The sequence below is a fragment of the Loxodonta africana genome, chromosome 2, assembly GCF_030014295.1.
Source record: "Loxodonta africana isolate mLoxAfr1 chromosome 2, mLoxAfr1.hap2, whole genome shotgun sequence".
NCBI lineage: Eukaryota > Metazoa > Chordata > Mammalia > Proboscidea > Elephantidae > Loxodonta > Loxodonta africana.
This window is the reverse complement of record NC_087343.1, coordinates 49,622,784-49,649,067: the sequence shown is the minus strand read 5'-3', so window position 1 is coordinate 49,649,067 and position 26,284 is coordinate 49,622,784. Positions and strand designations below refer to the sequence as shown.

Below are 26,284 nucleotides of genomic sequence, written 5' to 3'. Positions count from 1 at the left end.
TTTCATTTTACTTGGATCCACAATCAACAGCCATGGAAGCAGCAGTCAAGAAATCAAAAGATGCATTGCATTGGGCAAATCTGCAGCAAAGGACTTCTTCAAAGTGTTGAAGAGCAAAGATGTCACCCTGAAGACTAAGGTGACCCTGACCCAAGCCATGGTATTTTCAATCGCATCATATGCATGTGAAAGCTGGACAATGAATAAGGAAAACCGAAGAAGAGTTGATGCCTTTGAATTGTGGTGTTGGCAAAGAATATTGAATATCCCATGGACTGCCAAAAGAACGAACAAACCTGTCTTGAAAGAAATGTGGCCAGAATGCTCCTTAGAAGCAAGGATGGTGAGACTGCATCTTACATACTTTGGACATGTTGTCAGGAGGGATGAGTCCCTGGAGAAGGACATCATGCTTGACAGAGTACAGAGTCAGCGGAGAAGAGGAAGACCCTTAACAAGGTGGATTGACACAGTGGCTGCAACAATGAGCTCAAGCATAACAATGATTATAAGGATGGCACAGGACCAGGCAGTGTTTCGTTCTGTTGTGCATAGGGTCGCTATGAGTCAGAACTGACTCGACGGCACCTAGCAACAACAGCAACAAATATCTTTCTGGTATATACTGTTTTCAGCCAGGATCCATCTGACATCAGCAGTGATGTCCCTTGTTCCATGTCCTCTTGTGAATCCGGCTTTAACTTCTGACAGTTCCCTGTCTATGTACTGCTGTAACTGTTTTTGAATGGCCTTCAGCAAAATTTTACTTGATTGTAGTATTAATGATATTGTTCGATAATTTCTGCATTCTGTTGGATCACCTTTCTTTGGAATGGGCACAAATACGGATCTCTTCTAATTGGTTGGCCTGGAAGCTGTCTTCCAAATTTCTTGGCATAAACAACTGAGCACCCCCAGCGCTGCATCCGTTTGTTGAAACATCTCAGTTGGTATTCAGTCAATTCCTGGAGCCTTGTTTTTTGCCATTCAGTGCAGTTTGGACTTCTTCCTTTAGTACTACTGGTTCTTGATCATGTGCTGCCTACTGAAATGGTTGAACACTGACCAATTCTTTTTGGTACAGTAACTCTGTACATTTCCCATCTTCTTTTGATGCTTCTTGCATCATCCAATATTGAATTTTTCAATATTGGGACTCGGCTTGAATTTTTTTTCAGTTCTTTCAGCTTGAGAAATCCCAAGCATCTTCTTCCCTTTTGGTTTTCTAGTTCCAGGTCTTTGCACCTTTCATTACAATATTTTGTCTTATGGAGCTGCCCTTTGAAATCTTCTGTTCAGCTCTTTTACTTCATCATTTCTGTTTAATTGTACTTTAGGTGAGAATTTACAGATCAAGTTAATTTCTCATTCAAAATTTATGTGCATATTGTTTTTTGACATTGGTTGTAATCCCAGCAATGTGACAGCACACTCCCCCTTGGTTCCCTGTGTCCATTCGTCCAGTTCTTGTCCCTCCCTGCCTTTTCATCCTGCTTTTGGACAGGAGCTGCCCATTTGGTCTTGTATATTTGATTGAACTAAGAAGCATGTTCCTCCTGGGTGTTATTTTTTGTTTTATAGGCCTGTCTAATCTTAGTCTGAAAAGTGGGCTTTGGGAATGGTTTCAGTTCTGGATATCGGAGTGTTCAGGGGCCATGGTTTCGGGGGTTCCTCCAGTCTCTGTCAGACCAATAAGTCTGATCATTTTATGTGGATTTGAATTCTGTTCTACATTTTTCTCCTGCTTGGTGTGGGAGTCTCTGTTGTGATGCCTGTCAGCGTGGTCCTTGGTGGTAGCCAGACATCATCTAGTTCTTCTGGTCTCAGGCTAATGAAATCTGTGGTTCATGTGGTCCTTTAGTCCTATGGGCTAATATTTTCCTTGTGTCTTTGGTTTTCTTCATTCTCCTTTGCACCAGGTGGGGTAGGACCAATAGATGTATCTTAGATGGCCACTAACAAGCTTTTAAGACTCCAGACGCTACTCACCAAAGTGGAATGTAGAACATTTTCTTTATGAATTATGTTATGCCAATTGACCTAGATGTCCCCCAAAACTGTGGTTCCCAGGCCACTACTTCATCGTTTCTTCCATTCGCTTTAGCTACTCTACGTTCAAGAGCAACTTTCAGAGTCTCTCAGACATCCATTTTGGTCTTTCCTCTCTTTCCTGTCTTTTTAATGACCTTTTGCTTTCTTCTTGTATGATATCCTTGATGTTATCCCACAACTCGTCCAATTTTCGGTCATTAGTCTTCAATGCTCAAATCTAGTCTTGAGATGGCCTCTGAATTCAGGTAGGATATACTTAAGATCATACTTTGGCTCTTACAAACTTGTTTAAATTTTCTTCAGTGTCAGCTTGAGCTTGCATATGAGCAATTGATGGTCTGCTCCACAGTTGGCCCCAGACAGTTCTGACCGATAATACTGAGTTTCTCTTTCTACAGATGTAGTTGATTTGATTTGCATGTAGTCCATCATCAGGCAAGGTCCACATGTATAGTCGCTGTTTGTTGCTGAAAAAAGGTATTTGCGATGAATAAGTTGTTGGTCTTGCAAGATAGTCTTTCAAGATTTCAATAATTAAAACTTATTACTGTGGCAATAGTCTGTAATTTCGTTATGCCTAATACTATCCCAGGAAACTCTGGTGGCATAGTGGTTAAGAGCTATGGCTGCTAACCAAAAGGTCAACAGTTAGAATCCACCAGGCACTCCTTGGAAACTCTGGGGGCAGTTCTACCCTGTCCTGTAGGGTTGCTATGAGTCAGAATCGACTTGACGGCAACGGGTTTTGGTTAATACTATCCCAGAGTTTACAGTGTGGCAGAGGACAGATGACATAAATACGGGATTTGACTTTTCAGTTTTAGGTGTCAAATTAGTTGTGAGTTGGCAAATGCTATAGATGTTTAGTGAACCAGTTTGGCCCAGGTATCTCTCATAATCCAAGACCTTAAGGTCAGTGAAGAACTGATATTCTGCCACCTAAGCAGGACTGTCCAGTTATGTGGTACCTCAGAAAGAAATTGAGTTGTAGAATTTTAGGTGTGGAAAGAATTCTTTCTCTAAAATTAAGGGGCTATGCCTCTGTGCCACTCTTGGGAATCTGAAAATTAACTTTTTTTTTTTTTTTATTCCTGTGCCAGCTGGGTTCTGGTTAGATTGCAGATAGAAAGTACTAAAGGGAGATTAGAAGTTAGGAATAAGATAGGTGTCTTGTTTTTGTCAGTGGCAGCAGCATTGACCTGTGGGTCTGTGGGCTCCAGGTTAGTGACAGGTGCTGGTACTGGTAGCTCCAGCAGCTTCAGTATGAGTGAGGCTCCTGGAAGTTTATAACCACCTTCTCCCTCTTGCTCCCGTAGCCCAGCCAGCAAGTTTGTAACCATTTCCCTGTTTTCAATCTCCCTATTTGAAATAACTAGAGTAATTTCTATTTTTCTGATAAACCCCAGTGCTATTGAGTAGATTCTGACTCATAGCGACCCTATAGGACAGAGTAGAACTGCCCCATAGGGTTTCTAAGGAGTGGCAGGTGGACTCGAACTGCCATCTTTTTGTTTAGTAGCCAGGCTTTTAACCACTGTGCCACCAGGATGGCTCTGAGAGGTTAAGTGATCTGTCTATGGACATATGACAGCAGTCCTGAGTGAATAGCACATTTTCGTTACTCTTGGTAAGTAAATCCAGAAGTAAAACTAAAAGTCTCTCCACAGTGTGATGATAGTCTAACCTTTAGTGACTTTTTTTTTTTAAAAAAGGTTTTAAGAGGTGTTATCTAAGAGTTGCTACATATAACATGTGAATCATTGGTTTTCAATTTATTAGATTTTGGGGGTTTTTTTGTTCAGAAGATAACACTCCAGCTATACAAAGCATAGAGTATTGGCAGCTGACCCTGTGATGGGTCCTGGAGCTTCTCTTTGCTTAACGTTTTAATCATTTGGGTTCTTTGTTGGGGATTCTCCGAAAAAATAGGATTAGAACAGCAGGGGCCTTGTACAGGTTGGCTTGATGGACTTCTGTGTTATGGTTTTCTACTTGTTAGGATTCTTTAGATCAATAAAGTATGCAATATTGTTCGATCTCACAACTTTATAAAGTCAATAGCTGTGAATAATCAATGCATTTATGATGAACGAATCATTAAGGTTTTTTAAGAGGCCAGAAAATAGATCATGTAATTGAATTCTGATTTGTCAGCCATATATTTAAGTTACTGTATTTTCTTATACTTCTTTACAACATAGAAGAATCTCATCTGAATTTTGTTTATATCTAATAATCATGTTTTAAATCTAAAAATTTATTTTGAATAAAGTGAAAGCCTGTAAAGGTTTCTAATTGTAGTATGAATGATAGTGTTTCATTCATACTGTAATTGCTACTTCTATATATTTGAATTTACTGCCCTAATTAAAATATATTAAACTTTAAACTATTTCATAATAGCTGAATTCTTATTGTCTATTTCTCGATTTGTTAACTTGAAAATCAGTAACTTACAACCTAAAACAATGTGTTTTGTTTTTGTTTTTGTTTTTTTAAAGCTCTCTTAGCATGCCTGGGTCACTTCCTTTGAATGCGGAAGCCTGCTGGCCAAAAGATGTGGGAATTGTTGCCCTTGAGATCTATTTTCCTTCTCAATATGTTGATCAAGCAGAGTTAGAAAAATATGATGGTGTAGATGCTGGGAAGTATACCATTGGCTTGGGCCAGGCCAAGATGGGCTTCTGCACAGACAGAGAAGACATCAACTCTCTTTGCTTAACTGTGGTTCAGAATCTTATGGCCAGAAATAACCTGTCCTATGATTGCATTGGACGATTGGAAGTTGGAACAGAGACAATCATCGACAAATCAAAGTCAGTGAAGACTAATTTGATGCAGCTATTTGAGGAGTCTGGGAACACAGATATAGAAGGAATAGATACAACTAATGCATGCTATGGAGGCACAGCTGCTGTCTTTAATGCTGTTAACTGGATCGAGTCCAGCTCCTGGGATGGTATGTTACATGCCTCTGTTCCAAAAGAAACCTCTCCTAGAGGATGAATAGGCCCAAATTACCTTTTAATTAATGCCACATACAGACCCTTACCAGTTATGGTTGTTTGAATATATTCAGAAAGATAGCTATGATTGTCACCTTCTCTGAATTACGAATTGGTTATCTTTATTCCTTGGACAAAATGATCAATTCAAAATTTAGTTGGAACATTTTCCTTCTTTACCAAGATTGGGAAAGGATATTCTGGAAAAAATATAACAGACTTCAGTTTAGCCGTATGATATCTATAGTGTTAATCATCGTCTTGTGTGTGGGCTAACAACACATATCTTACAGGACGGTACGCCCTGGTGGTTACTGGAGATATTGCTGTGTATGCGACGGGGAATGCCAGACCAACAGGAGGAGCTGGAGCTGTTGCTCTGCTAATTGGCCCAAATGCTCCTTTAATTTTTGAGCGAGGTGAGCACCTGGGAAAGTTATTATTTATATTTTTAAAAGAACAATATGCTGAGAAATCTGAACATATACAATTAAAAGCTAGTACTTACTTGAAGAGTAATTAATATGAGCACTACCTGCTAAGTGCTTTGTATGTGTTATTTAATCTTCATAACAATCCTATGTGACAGGTGAAGTAAAAAGGGTTGAAGTAGGGTTCAAATAACTTGCCCATAGTCACACGGTAAGTGGCAAGTGTAATTTGTTTTCAGTTTAGTAGAGCAGTTGTGACCCCTCAGTTGGATTTGTGAAACTTGAATGAAAATGTATACCAAAGGAATCTTAGGCCTGTTTGTGGGTACTATTATGTTTCATTTCAAGTACACATTGATTTCACCTTGTGATTTCTGTACTGCTAGTATGGAGAGTTGGAAGGTCCCAGATAGTGCAATGTACCGATATACAAATATCAAGAAGTAGAAAAACGACGTTGTCCTTTTTGTTTCTAATAGGGCTTCGTGGGACCCATATGCAGCATGCCTATGACTTCTATAAGCCTGATATGCTCTCTGAGTATCCTATAGTGGATGGAAAACTCTCCATACAGTGCTACCTCAGTGCATTAGACCGCTGCTATTCTGTCTATCGCAAAAAGATCCGTGCCCAGTGGCAGAAGGGTAGGTTTTATCAGTTTTCCGTGGTTTGGGTATCCATTGAGGGCTGGATAATGTGTTGGGTGGCTTTCGTGAGAAACTAATTTATGGGCATCCTTCATTAGTGTCCTTTAACCATTTCCCTCTGACCCACCAAACAGCATTTTCCTATAGTTGAATGTGTAATTTAGGAAAAGAGGTAAGCTTTGGGAATGAGGTATCTGCAAAAATGCTTAGTTTGATTTACCTCTAGTAAGAAAATCAAAGTAGGGGGAAAGAAAGTAACTTCAATTTTATCCATCTTTTGAGGGAAATATTTTAATAAGGTTTTAGTTTGTAATAGCAATCCAGAGAAAACGAATGGAAATAAATTGCTGAACTGATCAGCTCCTCCTGCAGTCTCTTTGCACTTGACCTGTGAATGTATATTTGCTTTTTCAGTGTCTTCATTTATCCCAGTCTTTAACCCTAAAAGAGCTCTTGAGGTACTAAGGACAGTATTTGAATGAATGCTGTTCTAACACAGAGTATCACATAAAGTATGCTCTTTCTGTAGCCCAAATTTGCCTTATGGAGGTTGTAAGAGAGGCTAAGAAATAATACATAATAGCATAATGGCTCTGGGTAAGAAGCATTTTTGCAGTATGTAAAATGTCACATTATTTAAGAGTATGTATTTAACAGTACAGTGAATTTTTAACCTTTTTTTACTAGGACCCATACTAAGAAGTAACAACATTGTATGTGTATGCTAAACTGAAATAAAAATGTTGCGACATTACTTATTCTATGAGTGATTTGATTTTATTTTAAAACAAGAATTGAGCCTTACCGATTAAATTGATTACATCACTCACTAATGAGTTAGGACTCTTAAGTTTGAAAAACACTGTAGCGGTGTATGTTCCATCTCTGGATGGCTTTCTTGATACACATTTTAAATCTTAGATTTCATTATACAGTGTGTTTCTGGTTCCTTCCTCATGATGTACTGTTTAAAAATAAAAACATCCTGACCCTGTCCTAAAAACAAACTTCAAAATTAGTAGCCTATATGAATTTCATCATGTTCTTGAACTTCTCTTTCAGAGGGAAATGATAGAGATTTCACTTTGAATGACTTCGGCTTTGTCATCTTTCACTCACCGTATTGTAAACTGGTTCAGAAATCTCTAGCTCGGATGTTGCTGAATGACTTTCTTAATGACCAAAACAGAGATAAAAATAGTATCTATAGTGGCCTGGAAGCCTTTGGGTAAGGGCTGCTGTTATGGTTTTTTTTTTTTTTTTACTTTAGAGCATTTATGTCTGTGAAACTATTATTTGTACACACCTGAAAAATTTAGAGTCAAAAGGATCTTAGAAGTCATCCAGTCTAACCTATTTATCTCATCAGTGAATAAGCTGAGTCCGAGAAAGGTGTGACTTACCTGCAGTAATCTTAGTCACTTCTACTCAGATGAGCTTCTGATGTACTCCTTTTAGCTCCAAACCCATTGCCGTCAAATTGATTCTGACTCATAGTGGCCCTATAGCAACGCTATAGGACACCGTAGAATTGCCCCGTAGGGTTTCCAAGGAGTAGCTGGTGGATTTGAAATGCCAGCCTTTTGGTTAGCAGCCATAGCTCTTAACCACTCTGCCACCAGGGTTTCCACGACTCTCTAAGGTGCCTATGTTTACAACAACAGCCTCTTAACTCTTCCCCCTGCCTCTCTTTACTCCTTGTGTCCCTACCCATCTGCACATTCCACCTATTAAAGCTTGCTTTCATAGCCATCCAAATTTTTTCTCACTTTTAAGGCTCCTTAGCATGCCATAGGAGTCCCTGGGTGGTGCAAACAGTTGAAGTGCTCAGCTTCCAACCAAAAGGTTAAGAGGTTCAGCTCCATGCAGAGGCACCTCAGAAGAAAGCCCTGGTGATCTTCCAGAAAATCAGCCGGTGAAAACCCTGTGGCATACAGGTCTACCCCACACACACGGGGTCGCAGTGAGCCGGTGGCAACTTGACGGCAGTAGCTTACTGGCATGCCCTGCCTTTAGAACTCATTCTGTTTCTCCCCGCCTGTGTCCGTTTCTCCTCCATTTGGTAAAGTTCCACCCAACTGTTAAGACTTGGCTCCTGTAATATCATGACTTCTGATTAAATAGCCATTATTATAGACTTGAAGCAGCATTATATTCTGTTTGTTAGCAATAAAACTCTAATGGGTTTTTTAGCCCATTAGAATCGGTTGTCTTAACTTGTTATAAAAAAAAAAAATCTGAAAGAGGGGACCATATATGTGCAACTCTGTTTTCCATAGCAGTTAGCATAGCTGGGTATGTGGAAGGGTGGCTTTTAACTAATGGGAAAACAGAATCACATACTTACAGGCTTGAATATTAATTAGGCCAACTATTTAACATAATAAAATGTAGCCTTTGAACATTGTGAAATTGTTTTTTTTATAAATCTTTCAGGGATGTTAAATTAGAAGATACCTACTTTGATAGAGATGTGGAAAAGGCATTTATGAAGGCTAGTTCTGAACTCTTTAATCAGAAAACAAAGGCATCTTTGCTTGTGTCAAATCAAAATGGAAATATGTACACATCTTCAGTATATGGTTCCCTTGCTTCTGTTCTAACACAGTAAGTATCAATTTCAGCTGAATAACTCACTTTAAGGTGTTAGATTTCTAAGACCAAATCCAGGGTGTCGGACATGTTGTAGTGGGTGGTAGGTCATAGACAATGTTTTATTTTCAGGCTGTCAAATATGCTGTTGTCCATAGGTGTGAAGGATATATGGGGAGCTAGAGTTCTTCCAGAAGTATTTGTGATTTCATATTGGCTTTCCTGGCTACTGTTTTCATGGGTTCATTATTCTGGACCTGTAGTTGAAGCATAAATCTGCAGTTGACAAAGCAACTTATTTTATGGTATAATAACTTATAAACCCCATGATTCCCAAAGAGATGAAAAGTCTTGTTTTCAGTCTGTTTACTGTAATATTAAAACTTTAAGTTAGATCCCTGAGACTATAATATGAGATTTTTCCTACTTATGTGGCTTTCCATCACACATCATGGCTTAGGATCAAACTTCTTAATAATTGCCTTTTTTTCCTCCTGTGCAGGTATTCCCCTCAGCAGCTGGCAGGAAAGAGGATTGGTGTCTTCTCTTACGGTTCTGGTTTGGCTGCCACCTTGTACTCCCTTAGAGTTACACAAGATGCTACACCTGGTGAGTGCTGAGTCTTCCAGTGACAATTTATCAAGAGACTCCTATGGCAAAGTTTATTTAGCAGGCTTTTCAAGTGAGCACCTGAGTCTGTACCATAGATCATTATAGCATTTTTACCTTTATTACTTCTTTCAGCACAGGCACATTTTTACTCTCTACCCTAGAAATTTGCCTTAATTGGGTAAAGGGTAGGACTACGTTTGAATCAGGGTATCTTTTTTCTTACAAGTCAGAAAGAAATTATCAGCTTTAAAAATTTTTTAAGGCATGATGTTTCCTCCTTTTGGCAAATTATTTTATCCCTTAACTCATTTTTTTAAGCGTATATAAACCCATTGTGGTTGAGATGATTCCAACTCATAGTGACCCTATAGGACAGAGTAGAATTGCCGCATAGGATTTCCAAGGAGCACCTGGTGGATTCGAACTGCTGACCTTTTGGTTAGCAGCCAAGCTCTTAACTGCTGCACCACCAGGGCTCCTTAAGCATATATAGCTAGAAGGTATAGGTATGGAAGGGGAAGCATATTTATTTAACCCAGGCAGCATATGAGTCAACACTAATGATTGAGTCTGATGGTATGAGTGAATAACATCAGAATCATTTGTTTCTGGTTTGGCTTTATACTAAATTATCTAATTTTTATAAAAGATTTATGGTTTGGGCTCTGTTTAATAAAACATTTGTGCCTTTACTGAGCAGGAAAGAATAAGAACAAAGACTGGTGGAAGACTTGACATTACTTTAAGAATATGCAATAGTGTATATAGAGAAGTTACTTAGCTTCAAATCCCACCAATGTCCTAACTTGTCTGTTGGCTAATATTGAAATAAATGTATAGTCAGAGGTCATAGGACACTGTGTCAGATAGATCCCATCTTATCTACTAACTAAATGATAGCCAGTAGTTCTAAGAGAAATGAAAAGGTGTTTTTATCCCATCGGCAATATCTCATTCAGGCTTCATTTTGGCATGCTATTTTTCTCTTATTTTTTAATTTTTTTCTTTCTTTTTTTTAATTGTACTTTAGATGAAGGTTTACAGAACAAACCAGTTTCTCATCTCAAACAGTTAGTCCACACATTGTTCTGTGACATTGGTTAACAACCTTACGACATGTCAAAACTCTCTGTTCTCATCCCTGGGTTCCCTATTACCAGCTTTCTTCTCCCCCAGCCCTGGGGCCTTCCATTCCCTGCCCCAGGGCTGGTGCGCCCCTTCAGTCTTGTTTTGTTCCATGGGCCTGTTCAATCTTTGGCTGAAGGGTGAACCTCAGGAGTCACTTCATTACTGAGCTGAAGGGATGTCGGGGGCCATACTCTCAGGACTTCTCTAGCCTCTGTCAGGCCAGCAAGTCTGGACTTTCTTTTTGAGTTAGAATTTTGTTCTACATTTCTCTCCAGTTCTGTCTGAGACCTTCTACTGTGATCCCTGTCAGAGCAGTCAGTGGTGGTAGCGGGGCACCATCTTGTTGTACTGGACTCAGTCTGGCTGAGGCCATGGTAGATGTGGCCCATTAGTCCTTTGGACTAATCTTTCCCTTGTATCTTTAGTTTTCTTATTTTTTCCTTACTCCTGAAGGAGTGAGACCAGTGGAGTATCCTAGATGGCCGCTCACAGGTTTTTAAGACCCTAGACGTTACTCACCAAAGTAGAATGTAGAACATATTCTTTATAAACTATGTTATTGGCGTGCTATTTTTAGTATTAATGTTGGAATTATTTACTATTTTAGGGTCTGCTCTAGATAAAATAACAGCAAGTTTATGTGACCTCAAATCAAGGCTTGACTCAAGAACTTGTGTGGCACCAGATGTCTTTGCTGAAAATATGAAGCTCAGAGAGGACACTCACCACTTGGGTAAAAATTTTAAATTGTGTTTAAACACATAAATATATGTCCAAAAGGCTATTGGAGGGCTACAATAATGTTATACATGCTGCATATAAGATAAAAATATCTAGACTTTATTTAGTATTAGTTTTTGTTGGTAAAGATTGTAGGGAAATATGTAGCTTATCTTTAGTTTTATTACCAGATGAGTTATATATCATAACTAATTTTTCATATTCTCTGACTTTCTTTTAGTCAACTATATTCCCCAGGGTTCAATTGATTCACTTTTTGAAGGAACATGGTACTTGGTTAGAGTGGATGAAATGCACCGAAGAACTTACGCTCGGCGCCCATCTCTGAATGATGACTCTTTGGAGGAAGGAGTAGGACTTGTACATTCAAACAAAGCAACTGAGGTAAATAAAGCTCTTTGTGTCTGGTCTTATGCTTTGACTGGGTAAGAGGTTTCGACCCCCATATCTCAGGGCTTAGGGGGCCTAACTGAGATTCAGCAACTTAAAAGAATGCCAATAAAACAGTGTAATTCCAAGCAAGTACTCTGGGATTAGATACCAGCTGTGCCACTTTCCAACAGTGTAAAGTGCTTTGCACTTAAATTATTAGCATTGAAAAAACGCATAGGACATACTTATTGTTAGGTGCCGTTGAGTCAGTTCTGAGGCCTAGCGACCCTACCAGCTTTTATTAATAACACCAAAATTTAAGAGAAGGCTAACCCAGGGAGAAGGCTCCAACGGGACATATGGAGTAGGGGCAGGGTGTTGAGCCCTCACATCTTTTCTTTCAGACCTTTGTCAAATTTGTCTCCAGAGTATCAAGAAGTAATAACATAGCTATGATGTGAATTCATATTATATGCTAGTCTCTTTACTTGCATTCTCTTATTTAACCCTTAAAACAATCCCCTTGAGATAAGTGATAAAAAAAAAAAAAAAATGATATTACCCCCATTTTGGAGATGAGGTTCCTGTAAGTTAAGGGAGTTGCCCAACATCATAGCTAGTAAGTATGAAGCCAGGCCTTAACCAAGGGCTCTATAACCTTGAAGTTCTTTCTTTTATTTTTCTGCTCATCACAGCTTTCATGGATGCATAGTCTTACTCCTTGCTGTTATACAAATTAGGTAGCTAGTCAAGCTACAGTGCCTGAGCTGCCAGTGCAAGATGTAACAAAGCACTGTGTTTGGTGGGTCCCTTGCTATGTAGGTAATATAATAAATTCACCATAAGGTGAAGAATAAATATTTATTTCCCTCCATGAAAAGTTACATAGGGCATATTTAGCATAAACCTCTCCAAAGTTGTCCTTAATCGGTTTCTTCATAGGAACTTAATTACTGCCATGACTGTTTTCAAAAAAAGTCTTAAGAACCAATAAATTTTTTCCTTTCCTTTCAGCATATTCCAAGTCCTGCTAAGAAAGTGCCAAGACTCCCTGCAACAGCAGCAGAACCAGAAGCAGCTGTCATTAGTAACGGGGAGCATTAAGACACTTTTGTGAGGTGTTAAGACTTCAGTGTGGGTTGGGGTAGTTGGGGTATGGGAGTGGTTGGGGGGAATGGGGACAATTTTAAAGGATTACACGTTGCCTAAATTTTTATGTAACTGACATGGAGCCTGGAAAACTCTCGTGTTCTTCGGAAAGTCTTAGCTAAAGTGCTTCCTGTTGTGGTTTAGCTGATGCTACATGTACTGAAATGACGTGAAGGGCTCTGTAAAACTTCATACCTCTCTGACTCTTTGTAGCATGAAGTTTAGCTTTTAAATGTGGTGTAATGAATCATGTGCTTCTGACAGAAGAAAACAGAGGTACTAGTCTCCACTTGTTTTTTTTAAAAACACGTAAGAATTTTGTAATACTTTGAACAAGTAAGATTACTGAAAATGTTCATAGCTTGGGGAATGTGGTCTTAAAATGTCATATGCACAAACCCTGTTTGGAATATGCTCTTTTTCTAAAATTCGTAAATGTTAAGGGGAGAGGAAAGAGTTAGGACGGTCACACTGGTTCTGGAAACTGAAATGTTGGTTGGTTTAATCCAGGCCAGCGCTGACTGAATGTTATTGTAATGACCTCAGTGAACAGACAGATGCCAGCCCTGAGAGACTTCTCGTATAGAAAAGACGATACATTTGGAAGTTCTAGGTCAGCTCCCAAATCAAGTTCAAGGTGACCTATGCTGAACAACATTGAGATGTTACTGGAGCTACATATGAGGAAGTTTGCTGTTGCAATCCTTCTTTGCACCTTGTTTTGAAGGACAAATGAATCCTTTCTCTTGCTGCCTTTTTTCATTTAAAGCAAAAAGGTGTAGGATAGGGGCAGGGCATTATGAAGTTACTTCTGATGCTTCAATGTTATAAATTCATCTTAAAGACTGACACCCTAAATTCATGATGTCGGCATTCCTTTTTCATTTTGTTCGTATCTGTGCAATGAAAATACGGTTACAACCCAAATTTTTATATAGCCTGCCTAGCCAAAAAGAATATTCCACTTCAGGGTCTAGAAGTAGAATCTGTAAAGCATTTTGTCAGACTTTCACCTTAAAAAAAAAAATATCACATGGGATGGATAAGAACACTGGTTAGACAGTTACGTAGATCTTTTTGGTGCTGAACATGACATGAGCCTTATAGATTGTAAAATAGAGGTAGTTGGAACTAATGTACAGAACTAAATTTTTAAAACTTTATTTGCTGTTAGATTCTGTGAAGTTTCATTTACCTAAAATAACTTACACAAATATGAAATGTAATGTTTCAAATTGCAAGGTAATATGTATTGTATTGTAGTGTTTGTAAAATACTCTTGTCTAATAATAACTAGTAGTATTTTGATTTGTACAGTCATAATTTGTTAAAATGACTTCATTTTAACATCCACTGATGTAGATTAATAATGTAAGTTCAGATTTAAAGATAATGGGAAGACGGTGCATGTAATACTTTCACAAGTATTGGGAGTTCGGTCTGTTTTGAAAAAAGTAATTTAACTTTTGGGGGCCAGGAAATGGGTTTTCTCAAAGTCCATTGCCGGCAATGGGCAGGCCTAGTAATACTTGGCTTAGAGCATTAACTGCACACCTTATTAACAGAGAGGTGAATAACTTTGAAATAAAGCTTTAGAGAAATATTTCAGATCCTTGAGTAGTCTTTTTTAACCCTGAACTAACAATTTAGTTAAGAAAAGAGCTAATATGCTTGTTTTTTTGTTTTCTTTTGTTTGTTTTTTAAATAAGAGCCTTCATTTTATTTCTTTCATTCATCATTCAATAAATATTTGAGAACGTAATATGAGCGAGGCACTGTGCTTAAGCCAGAAATAAAAAGATGTGCAGGATAGTCTTGTCTAGTGTGGAGGAATTTGTACTGATTATTTATTACTCTTACACTCCAAACAAAGAAATTAATTCCCAGAATGGGTGGTAAGCATGTATAAACTTTGCTATAAATATTCATGAAGCGAGTTACTGGGTTTTCCTAATAACAGAACCCAGGACTAAGGGTTAGCAATTACATTTTGTAGTCAGTGTAGAGCTGCTTACTACCTGCTAGTGATTCCCAGGGGTTTTATAGGGAATACTTACATTGGCAGTAAAATTGGACTAGGTAGCCTCTAAGAGGAGTCCCTGGGTGGCGCAAACAGTTAAGCGCTCAGCTGCTAACAGAGTTGGCAGTTTGAGTTCACCCAGAGGATCTCCGAAGAAAAACCTGGTGATCTACTTCTGAAAACCAACTATTAAAGACGCTGTGGAGGTACAGTTTCACTCTGCCACACATGGAGTTGCCGGGCGTCAGAATCCGTGGCAGCTGGTTGATTTTTTTCTTTTTTTTTCCCCGCCTCCAAAAGCCCTGTCAACCCTTAGGAGTCTATGAATTAAGAATTAAGCCAGATTGATAATCAGCTCCAGTTGATTCCAACTTTATTTTCTAATACCGATCAGCTCATATATTATCATCATGTCGAGATTCAACACTTGTAACAATTTCATATATTTTGGGGCCAGTCTCCTGTCTCTCTGGGTCATTGAAAAATGAGGGCAATATTCTAACGTAATCTCTACTGTAAATTCTAGGATCCTAATTCATATTGCTCTAAGATTTCTATCCTTACCCCTCTCGTTTACAAGATTTGTGCTTTCTCTACTATACACTTCATGGTTTGTTTGTTTTTTTTTTTCCTGGGTTTGTGTTTATTTTTGTGACCTCTGATGAATAAATTTGAGATTAACACTAGACTAAACTCAGATGCAGACAGCTACATTTGATCCTCCTGTGACTTACCTGAAGCACCTCATCTCTTCTCTGCAGTTTGGAGCGTTCTGAAAGAAGCACTGAAGTGTAAGAGCAAAGGATGTAATAGGATCAGCTGTCTGATCTAGGTAATATGCAATGTTACCTTTCTTTTAAGAGCAGCTGCTCCTCACTTTTTCTTAATTAATAGTGAAAGAAAATAGTTGACCTGTGATTTTTTTTCCCCCTCCCAAAATTACACTTCTGTGAAGACAGTCATTTGCTGCTGAAGATTATGAATACCAACCTCCCGTGTTGTTGTTAGGTGCTGGTGAGTCAGTTGCAACTCAGCAACCCTATGTACAACAGAAGGAAACACTGCCCGGTCTTGTGCCATCCTCACAGTCGTTATGCTTAAGCCCATTGTTGAAGCCACTGTGTCAATCTATCTCGTTGAGGGTCTTCTTTCCTCTTTTTTGCTGACCCTCTACTAAGCACGATGTCCTTCTCCAGGGACTGATCCCTCCTGATAAGGAGCATTCTGGTTGTGCTTCTTCCAAGACATATTTGCTCAAGAGCTTCTCAGATGCAGGGACCCTGGGTCCAAAGGATGAGTTCTGCTCCCCGTGTAGCTTTCTTGGTGGTATGAGGTCCCCAACTCTCTGCTTGCTTCCCTTTCCTTTTATCCTTTTATCTTTCCTTTTGCCTTTTATTTCCACACCCCAGGGAAACCCCCTTTACACTTGATCAGGGAGGTGACCTGAGTAAGGGTGGTGTTACAATCCCACCATAATCCTCTTAACATAAAATTATAGTCACAAAATGGAGGACAACCACACAATACTGGTAAGGATGGCCTAACCAAGTTGACACATATTTTGAGGGGGGACACAATTCAACCCATGACATTCTACCCTTTGGCCCCCCAAAAATCACATCCTTGCAACATGCAAAGCATATTCACCCCATCATCATAGCAAAAGTCTTAAACTCCAAGTCCCAAATCCAAAAATTCCTCTTCATCTGTGAAATGTAGCATACAAGTTATCTGCTTCCAAAGGTACAATGGCAGACCAGGCACAAGCTAGACATTTCCATTAAAAACGGGAGAAACTAGAGGAAAAGACTGCATAACATGCACCAAGCAAGGCAGTGGAACACATTACATTAGCTCTCAAGGCTTTGAAAATCCTCTGTTCTCTGAGACAATTTGTACAATGGCCCTGCCCTCCAGACTCTAGGTATTGGCCACACTGTCCAGATTCTGAGTGGAGGCTCCTCGGCCCTGGGCTTCAACTCCGCCTTCCAGGCCCACTGGGACAGCAAATCAGTTCTTTTGGCAGTCCATGGTATATTCAGTATTCTTCGCCAACACCACAATTCAAAGGTGTGAATTCTTCAGTCTTCCTTATTCATTGTCCAACTTAACACATGCACATGAGGCAATTGAAAACAACATGGCTTGGGTCAGTCGCACCTTAGTCTTCAAGGTGATGTCTTTGCTTTTCAACACTTTAAAGAGATCGTTTGCAGCGTATTTGCCCAATGCAATGTGTCACTTGATTTCCTGACTACTGCTTCCATGGGCGTGAATTGTGTATCCAAGTAAAATGAAATCCTTGACAACTTCAATCTTTTCTCTGTTTATCATGATGTTTATTGGTCCAGTTGTGAGGACTTTTGTTCCTTTATATTGAAGCCTAATCCATATTGAAGGCTGTGGCCTTTGATCATCAGTAAGTGCTTAAAGTCCTCTTCCCTTTCAGCAAGTAAGGTTGTGTCATCTGCATAATGCAGGTTGTTAAATGAGTCTTCCTCCAATCCTGATGCCCCATTCTTCATGTAGTCCAGCTTCTTGGATTATTTGCTCAGCATACAGGTTGAATAAGTATGGCGAAAGAACACTTGATGCATACCTTTCCTGACTTTAAACCACTCAGTATCCCCTTGTTCTGTCCAAACACCTGCCTCTTAATCTATGTACAGGTTCCTCATGAGCACAATTAAGTGTTCTGGAATTCTCATTCTTTGCAATGTTATCCATAATTTGTTATGATTCACACAGCTGAATGCCTTTGCACAGTCAATAAAACACAGGTAAACATTGTTGTTTTAAACATCTGTTTAGTATCCTCTGCTTTCAGACAGGATCCATCTGACATCAGCAATGATATCCTTGTTCCATGTCCTCTTCTGAATCCAGCTTGAATTTCTGGCAGTTCCCTGTCAATATATTGCTGTAGCTGCTTTTGAATGATCTTTAGCAAAATTTTACTTGTGTGTGATGTTGATATTGTTCGATAATTTCTGCATTCGGTTGGATCACCTTTCTTGGGAATATGCATAAATATGGATCTCTTTCAGTTGATTGGCCAGGTAGCTGTTTTCCAAATTTCTTGGTATAGATAAGTGAGTACTTTAAGCACTGCATCCATTTGTTGAAACATCTCAATTGGTATTCCATCAATTCCTTGATGGAGCCTTGATTTTTGCCAGTGCCTTCAGTGCAGCTTGGATTTCTTCCTTCCTGATCATATGCTGCCTCCTGAAATGGTGGAATGTCAACCAATTCTTATTGGTAGAGCAACTGTGTATTCCTTCCACCTTCTTTTGATGGTTTCTGTGTCATTTAATGTTTTTCCCATAGAATCCTTCAATATTGCAACTCGAGGCTTGAGTTTTTTCTTTAGTTCTTTCAGCTTGAGGAATGCAGAGCATGTTCTTCCCTTTTGGTTTTCTATCTTCAGGTCTTTGCACATGTCATCATAATACTCTTATCTTGCCAAGCTGCCCTTTGAAATCTTCACTTCTTTTACGTTGTCATTTCTTTCTTTCACTTTAGCAACTCGATGTTCAAGAGCAAGTTTCAGAGTCTCTTCTAAAATCCATTTTGGTCTTTCCTGTCTTTTTAATCACCTCTTGCTTTCTTCATGTATGATGTCCTCACTGTCATTCCACAGCTTGCCTGGTCTTTGGTCATTAGTGTTCAAATCATCAATTCTATTCTTGTGATTGTCTCTAAATTCAGGTAGGATATACTCAAGATCATACTTTGGCTCTCATGAACTTGTTCTAATTTTCTTCAGTTTCAACTTAAACTTGCATAGGAGCAATCGATGGTCTGTTCCACAGTCAGCCCCTGGCCTTGTTCTGACTGATGATATTGAGCTTTTCACAAATGCAGTCAATGTTGATTCCTGCGTATTCCATCTGGCAAGGTCCACATGTATAGTCGCTGTGTAGGTTAAAAAAAAAAAAAGTATTTGTAATGAAGAAGTCATTGGTCTTGTAAAATTCTGTCATGCGGTCTTTGGCATTATTTCTATCACCAAGATCATATTTTCCAACTACCTATCCTTTTTTGTTTCCAACTTTCGCATTCCAGTCCCCGGTAATTATCAATGCATCTTGATTGCATGTCGCAACAATTTCAGACTGCAGAAGTTGGTAAAAATCTTCAGTTTCTTCATCTTTGGCCTTAGTGGTTAGTATATAAATTTGAATAAGGTCATATTAACTGGTCTTCCTTTTAGGCATATGGATATTATCCTATCATTGACAGCTTTGTACTTCAGGATGGACCTTGAAACATTCTTTTTGACAACAGTGAATGCCACGCCATTCCTCTTCATGTTGTCATTCTCAGCATAGTAGACCATATGCTTATCCTATTCAAAATGGCCAATGCCAGTCCATTTCAGCTCACTAATGCCTAGAATATCGATGTTTATACATCATTTTTGAGGATTTTTAATTTTCCTAGATTCATACTTTGTACATTTCACATTCCAATTATTGATGGATGTTTGCAGCTGTTTCTTCTCATTTTGAGTCATGCCACTTCAGCAGATGAAGGTCCTGAAAGCTTGACTCCGTCCCCATCTTAACATTGACTCTACTTTGAGAAGGCAGCTCTTCCCAAATTGCATTTTGAATGCCTTCCAACCTGAGGGGTTCATTTTCATGTGCTGTATCAAACAATGTTCCACTGCTATTCATAATGTTTTCTGTGGCTAATTCTTTTCAGAAGTAGACAAGAAGTAGACCACCAGGTCCTTCTTTCTAGTCTGTCTGAGTCTGGAAGCTCAGCTGAAACCTGTCCTCCATGGGTGACCCTGCTGGTATTTGAACACTGATGGCATAGCTTCCAGCATCATAGCAACACTGCAAGCCCCCACAGTACAATAAACTGACAGATGCGTGGGGGCAACCTCCTGTAGGTTTATATATCATCAGTGCTCTTTGTTATGATGATAATGCATTTTTATTTTAAATGTGTAGAAATGAAAAACAAGGAATTCATCCTTTCTTTGTCTTCTTCCATTAGTGTGAATATGTTGCCTTACAAGGTAAAAGGAACTTTGTAGATATGATTAAGTTAAAACATTTGAGACGAGGTAATAATACAGATGGGCCCAGCCTAATCACATGGGTCCTTAATAGCAGAGGACCTTTCTTAGCTATGGTCAGAGGGAGATGTGACTATAGAAAAATGGTCAGAGAGGTACAATGTTGTTAACTTTGAAGATGGAGGGAAGGGGCTACCAGCCAAGGAATGTAGGCAGTCTCTAGAAAGTGGAAAAATGCAAGAAAATGAATTCTCCCCAGAGCGTCCAGAAAGGAATGCCACCCTGCCGACACCTTGACTTTAGCCCATTGAGACCCATATTGCCCTTCTGACTTACAGAACTGTAAAATAATAAATTTATGTTGTTTTAAGCCACTAAGCTTGTGGTAATTTGTAATGGTAACAATAGAAAACGAATACACTTTTGGTTAGCAGGGTGGTGATAACCTCTGGCATGCAGTAGCAACATAATTATTAAAACTCGTAAGTGTAGGTAGAAGATGAGCATTGGGTCATATGGTAGCTATGGTACTTGATCAGTATGGGGACAATGATGGAGACTGTGGAGCTGGCTAGCTTCTATTAACAGCTTCAGAAGCCTGGGAGAAAATAACAGGCTCAAGTCAACCAACTCTCAACTCAAAACACACTGAAAGCTAGGGGACCTTAAGATAAGATTTAAAAAATTTAAGGAGACCCTTATTTTATGCAGTAATCCAAACAGTTAATGCACTTGGCTATTAACCGAAAGGCAAAAGTTTAAAGGCCTGGCAATATACTTCTAAAAAAATCAGCCACTGAAAACCCTATGGAGTACAGTTTTACACACACGTGGGGTCACCATTAGTCAGAATTGACTGAAGAGCAACTAGAAAAAAAAATCAGCTGTAGCAGAAGGCAAACTACCTAAAACAGGCCCAGGGCCTAATTGTAGGGTTGGCTAAGCTGCAAAGAAGATCAAAGACAGGACTTTGATAGGAAGTTAGGAACAAGAGGGTGGATAAGACTAAAAATATTGGAAATCAGGATTCAACCTGGTCTTCCTTGCCTGAAGACCCTGCAAAGGCCTCTTCGAGTCACGTACTTACAAAATGATGGTTGACCTCAAGATTCTCCAAACCAGTAATGAGGGTCAGGCCTCAACACAGCCTGAGTGGTGAAAAAATAGTTTGACAGTAAAGGAATTGCAAAACCTGGCTAATATGTACTGTCAGGAACCAAGGGAAATGTGTGAGAGTGGATATTGAGGGTGTCGGAAGAGGGACCAGGGTTGAAGAAAGAATAAAGACAGATAAGGGAGAGCTTATTACCAGGGGATCATCTCCCCATGACTTGGAATTTGATGTCCTTGCGAGGGCATCTGAAGCAGGTTCTAATATACTGTTGGGGTGGCTGTTGAGGCTTGGACATGATAATGGCCTATAAAAAATGAGGTGTAGATGGTGAAACTACCCTAGCACAGTACTGAAAAAGAAAGTTCTAGGAGGTATGAATATTAGAATGGATTCATTACTATGAGACTTTGAAGAACCACCTAATTACATCCCCCAGGAGGACATTCCCTTCACTAAGGCAATAAAGAATGTGCTGGAGGGGGTACACCAGCATCTGAAAAGCTCAGTGGTGGCTGCCCATCAAAAAGGGTTGACAGTATGAAATGCTGCCATGGTACTGGGCAGGCTGTTATCAGTGGGGGTCATAGGATGCTGGAATGGCAGAGGCCATGTATTAATACTTCAGTGTCAGAAGTATAATTATTATAATAGTATGGCTGAAGTGGAAATCAGGGTGCCTTGATCTGCAGGGCTTTGTGACAGTAGCTAATAGATCATGGAATTCTGAGGGGCAGCTAAGTGTTACTTGAGTTGTATAACCAAAAATAAAAAACCACAGAGCAGATGAGCAGAAGGGTGGCATACCCTGACCCAATGAGAAAAAATGGTTCCTGAACTAGCTTCCAGTTTAAAAATCCAATGCACATTGAAGGGAAAGCCAGGTCTTGGAGGGCCCTGCTACCACAAGTATATATGATATACATACCCAGAATTTTAAAGAACTGTTGGATAAAAGGTCTAAACTGAATGGATACCAGGGAAACTTAAATACCAATGTAGCACCATGTATAAAACCAAAACCCACTGCCATTGAGTTGATTCTGACTCATAGTGGCCCTGGAGGACAGAGCAGAACTGTCCAAGGTTTCCAAGGAATGCCTGGTGGATTCCAACTGTCGAACTCTTGGTTAGCAGCCGTAGCTCTTAACCACTACGTCACCAGGGTTTCCAGCACTGTGTATAGACAGGGACTTAATGGAAGCTAGGTGATGAATGAAATTGTGACCAAAGTCTTATCTTACAATGGGTCCCAACTTGTTATTTCCCCAGTCCCCAAATATATATTTGAGATAAATATATTTAGATCCCTGACCTGTAGGATAAGAGCCATTATGGGAGGAAGGGCCACATGTAAACCTGAAACTGTACTGTCTCTGCAGTTGTGATAGTAAATCATGAGCGGTGTTGCATCATATGAGCAATTGCAGCCAAAAACTTAAAAGGATACAAGAGTGGTGGGCTCCACGATAACCTCATTTATCTATCAAACCTCTGATAAAAACTAGATGGATAATGGAGGATGATGATGGTCTACTGTTAGTGTCAGTTATAGCTGAGTGGGAATGCTGTATTTTACTGGAAGTCTCTGGCATTTGATATTGGCTTTTGATTTGGCAAATGCATTCTTCAATTCAAAAAAGAGGATCAAAAGTAGTTTGCGTTCATCTGGGATGGACAGGGATTCTCATTTACTTTTTGGCCCCCAAAACCAAAACCAAACCCATTGCCATTGAGTCGATTCTGACTCATAGCAACCAATGATATGTTAAGCCGCCTGCTCTATGTTACAGTATAGTCCAAAAGGACCTTGATCATCTTGACATTCCACAGGTCATGCTGTCCTACTATATTGTTGACAACATACTAAGCAGGTCTGCCTAACAGGAAGTGACAAATACTCCAGATGCCCAGGTAAGACCTGTGTGTACTAGAGTGTGGGTGAAACTTCATGAAGGATAAGGCACCTGCCACATTGATGAAGTTTTTAGAGGACCAATAATCTGGGGCATGCCCAAATATTTCTACAGTAAAGAACAAATTGTTGCACCTTGCACCTTTTATCACTAAGATAGAGGCACAAGGTTTAAAGATAGGCTTTAGTAGGCCTATTTGGATTTTGGAAGCACATATACTATACTTGAATTCTTTCTCCAACCCATTTACCAGAGCTACATGTTTCAAGCAGATCCTACAAAAGAAAAATCTACAGCAGTTTCAGACTTTATTGCAAACTGCCTTGCTACTCTGGCTTTTTATGTGGTGGTTAAGAATGCTGTGTGGAGTCTTTAGCAAGTTCTCGTAGAAGGTTACAGCACAGACCTATAGGGTCCTGCAATAACACCATGCTTTCTGCAACAGAGAATACTCTGGCTCCTAGCATGCTACTGGGCTTAGTAGATAGATTGAGTACCTAACTATGGGACACAAGGTGACTAAGCTCATGGAGTTGTCTCCTCATGAGCTAGGTATTATCAGATCCATGAATTCATAAATTCAGGTGGGCGCAGCAGAAATCCATTTTATAATAGAAATATTGCATTCAGGATCAGACTTGAGATTCAGAAGATACAATTACATAAATCTTTGTTACACCTGTATCTCCTCAACTCATGGTCTCATGGGAAAAAGGGTGTTTCTCTACAATCAACTGACAAGATAAACCCTCTGGGCTGGTTAACAGATGGCATGATACATTGGTACTAGTTATAAATGGACTGCTACCACATACAGTATTCAACAGGGATGCTTCCAAAGGACTGGTGAAGGGACACCTGCTCAGTGGGCTGAGATGTGAGCTGTACATTTGGTCATCCACTTTGTATGAAGAAGGTAGCAGTCTGAAGAATAAATATACATGGACTCCTGGTAGAAGTAAACGGCTTGGCAGGTCGGTCAGGAGCTTGGAAGGAACGAGACTGAAAGGTCAAAGACAAATCTGGAGATAAGAGGTGGCACAAAGCATGCAGATCCTTGTATTTCATGTTAATGTACAACCAGAGAGCATCCACTACAGAGAAGGCACTCAGCAGATAAGTAGACTAGATGATGTCAGCTTCTCTCATCAGTCACCCTGGCATACTAGGCCCATATATGGAATGGTCATGATGGCAGGTATGGAAGCTTGGCATGGGCCCAATTTCATGGGCTTCCTCCCACCAAGGCTTATTTACTGCCACTTCCGAATGTTTAACTTGCCAGTGGTAGAGTTTGATGTTGAGCCTTCAATATGACACCATCCTCAAAGGTGGCAGGTTGATTCCTTTCTACCCTGGAGGGGGCAGTGATTTGTTCTTATTGGAATTAACATCTACTCTGGATATGAATTTGCCTTCCCTGCATGCATTGCATCCTCCAATACAGTCATGCTAGGACAGGGTGAGTGCCAGATTTATTGTCATGGTATCTCACATATTGCCTCAAGGGACCAATTTTTTGGGGGGAAAGGAAGTGGGGCAATGGATCTACTGGTCTTGCCACATACCTCAGTACCAGAAGCAACCAGCATAAATAGCACCAACAGTACAACAGTACCCTGCAGGGTTGGAGTGCTGTCTTCCAATATTTGACATATATGCTTAGACAAAGACTGTTATATATGGTGGTGTAGTAGTTAAGAGCTACAGCTGCTAACCAAAAGGTCGGCAGTTGGAATCCACCAGGTGCTCCTTGGAAACCCTATGGGACAGTTCTACTCTGTCCTATAGGGTTGCTATGAATTGGAATTGACTCAACGGGAATGGGAAATACACAGGTCTGGAAACCTACAAATGGAAGTAGAATTGACCTCTCTGACCATCACGATCAGTGACCTACTTGAAGAACTTGTAGTTCTCAGCTGGATTAAAGGTTCTGATCCTCAGGGGTCAGAGGGATGCTTTCACCAGGAGACCCAGAAAGGATCCCAGTGAATTGGATTTTATGACTATCAGATGATCATTTTGGGCTCCCCATGTCAGTGGACAAGTAGGCAAGGAAAGGAGATTATCCTGATTACCACAGTAACTAAGGAGGAGTATGTCTGGAACCCAAGAGATTCACTCGTGTCACTTTTGACCTCATGATGACAGTAAACAGAATGACAACAAACACAGTCAATGGCAAGGCAACCAAGGGCTCGGATCCACTGACAAGGAAAATCTGGGTCACACTATCAGGTAAGCAATCTAGGCCAGCTGAAGTGCTGGCCAAAGGTGAGGGAAATTTAGAATGGGTGATGGAGGAGGAGCTAATGAGTCAATTTTGGCCTCAAAACCAGCTGCAGCAATGACTGTAATTTGTTGGTTCCCAAGGTGTGGTCCTTTGATTAGCAGCATCAGCATCACTTGGTAACTTGTTAGAAATACAAATTCTTGCCCCCACCCCACCCCAGAGTTATTAAACCAACTCTGGGGTGGGGCCTCAGGGTCTGTAGTTAAACAAACCCTCCAGGTGACTCTGATGTACTAGAGTTTGAGAAGCACTGCTGTGGCTTGATCTACTAATCTGCATTGCGTCCTTCCAGATCCCACCACCTTGAAGGAGACTAACTTGGCGATCAATTGGATTTAACAGACGGTGAATCTGAGTAGATCAAGGGACAGGGCAGGCTGTATTAGACAGCTCCTGTGCACCAACCACTTCAGATCCTTCAGCCACACTTCTTCCTCCAGCCACCGATGCGGTGACCATTTCCATGCAGGTTTTGACAGCTTCATGTAGGTGCTACCTGACAGTACCTTGTCCTAGGCCAGGGCTGTGTACCTCTTACTTCCTGCTCCAGGGATTCTCTGACATGAAAGCATGAAAGGCATGGGGAACTCACTTGGCACTCAACAGCATAACCTGGAAGTATAGAGCAGATGATACCCACGGGGCTATCCTTGACCAGTGGTGGACGGGAAATGATGGGTAAATGCCATCCCCTTTCATCGGGCGGATTATACAATAGACAAGATCATCTGTAGTAAACATTTCACATTTTTTCACCACATCAAAGATTCTGCTTCTAAGTATGTCATCCTCCCAACCTCACAGCACCTTCCTACAGAATCACTCTTTTCGAATTTGCAATCCCTGACAGGGGTGGGTGACCCAGTAAGCAAGTTAAGCACAGGTTTACTTATGCTTACTTGCTAATCTGTAGTGAGCAATTTCACATAGGCTTCACCACATTAGCTGATCATTAGAGATTAATAAGTGAGCACAAGTAAGCCTGTGCTTACCTTGCCTATTGGATAATCTGCCTCTGTCCCTGGGCAGATACCGAAGATGTGTTTTTTTTTTTTTTCCTCAAAAGCTCTGCAGGATTGAACACCAGTCACTTGTAGCAGTGGCCAACTTGATAACGTATCTTTATATTGGCTTTCCCCCTTCCACTGCTTCTGTCCGTGTCCCTCACTCCTGCTCTCTG

At 40.1% G+C, this 26,284-nt stretch overlaps 1 protein-coding gene across 5 annotated transcripts in view; it reads left to right on the top strand.

The window, feature by feature from the left end:
* Window positions 1–14,541, top strand: part of HMGCS1 (3-hydroxy-3-methylglutaryl-CoA synthase 1) — a 29,662-nt gene extending 15,121 nt beyond the window's left edge. For all 5 annotated transcript variants that reach the window (XM_003408015.4, XM_010588123.3, XM_064271733.1 and 2 more), the window contains 9 exons: window positions 4,554–5,011; window positions 5,351–5,476; window positions 5,968–6,132; window positions 7,198–7,363; window positions 8,572–8,742; window positions 9,230–9,336; window positions 11,075–11,200; window positions 11,429–11,592; window positions 12,595–14,541. In XM_003408015.4, coding sequence (XP_003408063.1) covers window positions 4,564–5,011; window positions 5,351–5,476; window positions 5,968–6,132; window positions 7,198–7,363; window positions 8,572–8,742; window positions 9,230–9,336; window positions 11,075–11,200; window positions 11,429–11,592; window positions 12,595–12,684 — 1,563 coding nt within the window. In that variant the 5' untranslated portion in view covers window positions 4,554–4,563 and the 3' untranslated portion in view covers window positions 12,685–14,541. The remainder of the gene's footprint in view (window positions 1–4,553; window positions 5,012–5,350; window positions 5,477–5,967; window positions 6,133–7,197; window positions 7,364–8,571; window positions 8,743–9,229; window positions 9,337–11,074; window positions 11,201–11,428; window positions 11,593–12,594) is intronic.
* Window positions 14,542–26,284: the final 11,743 nt, after the last annotated feature.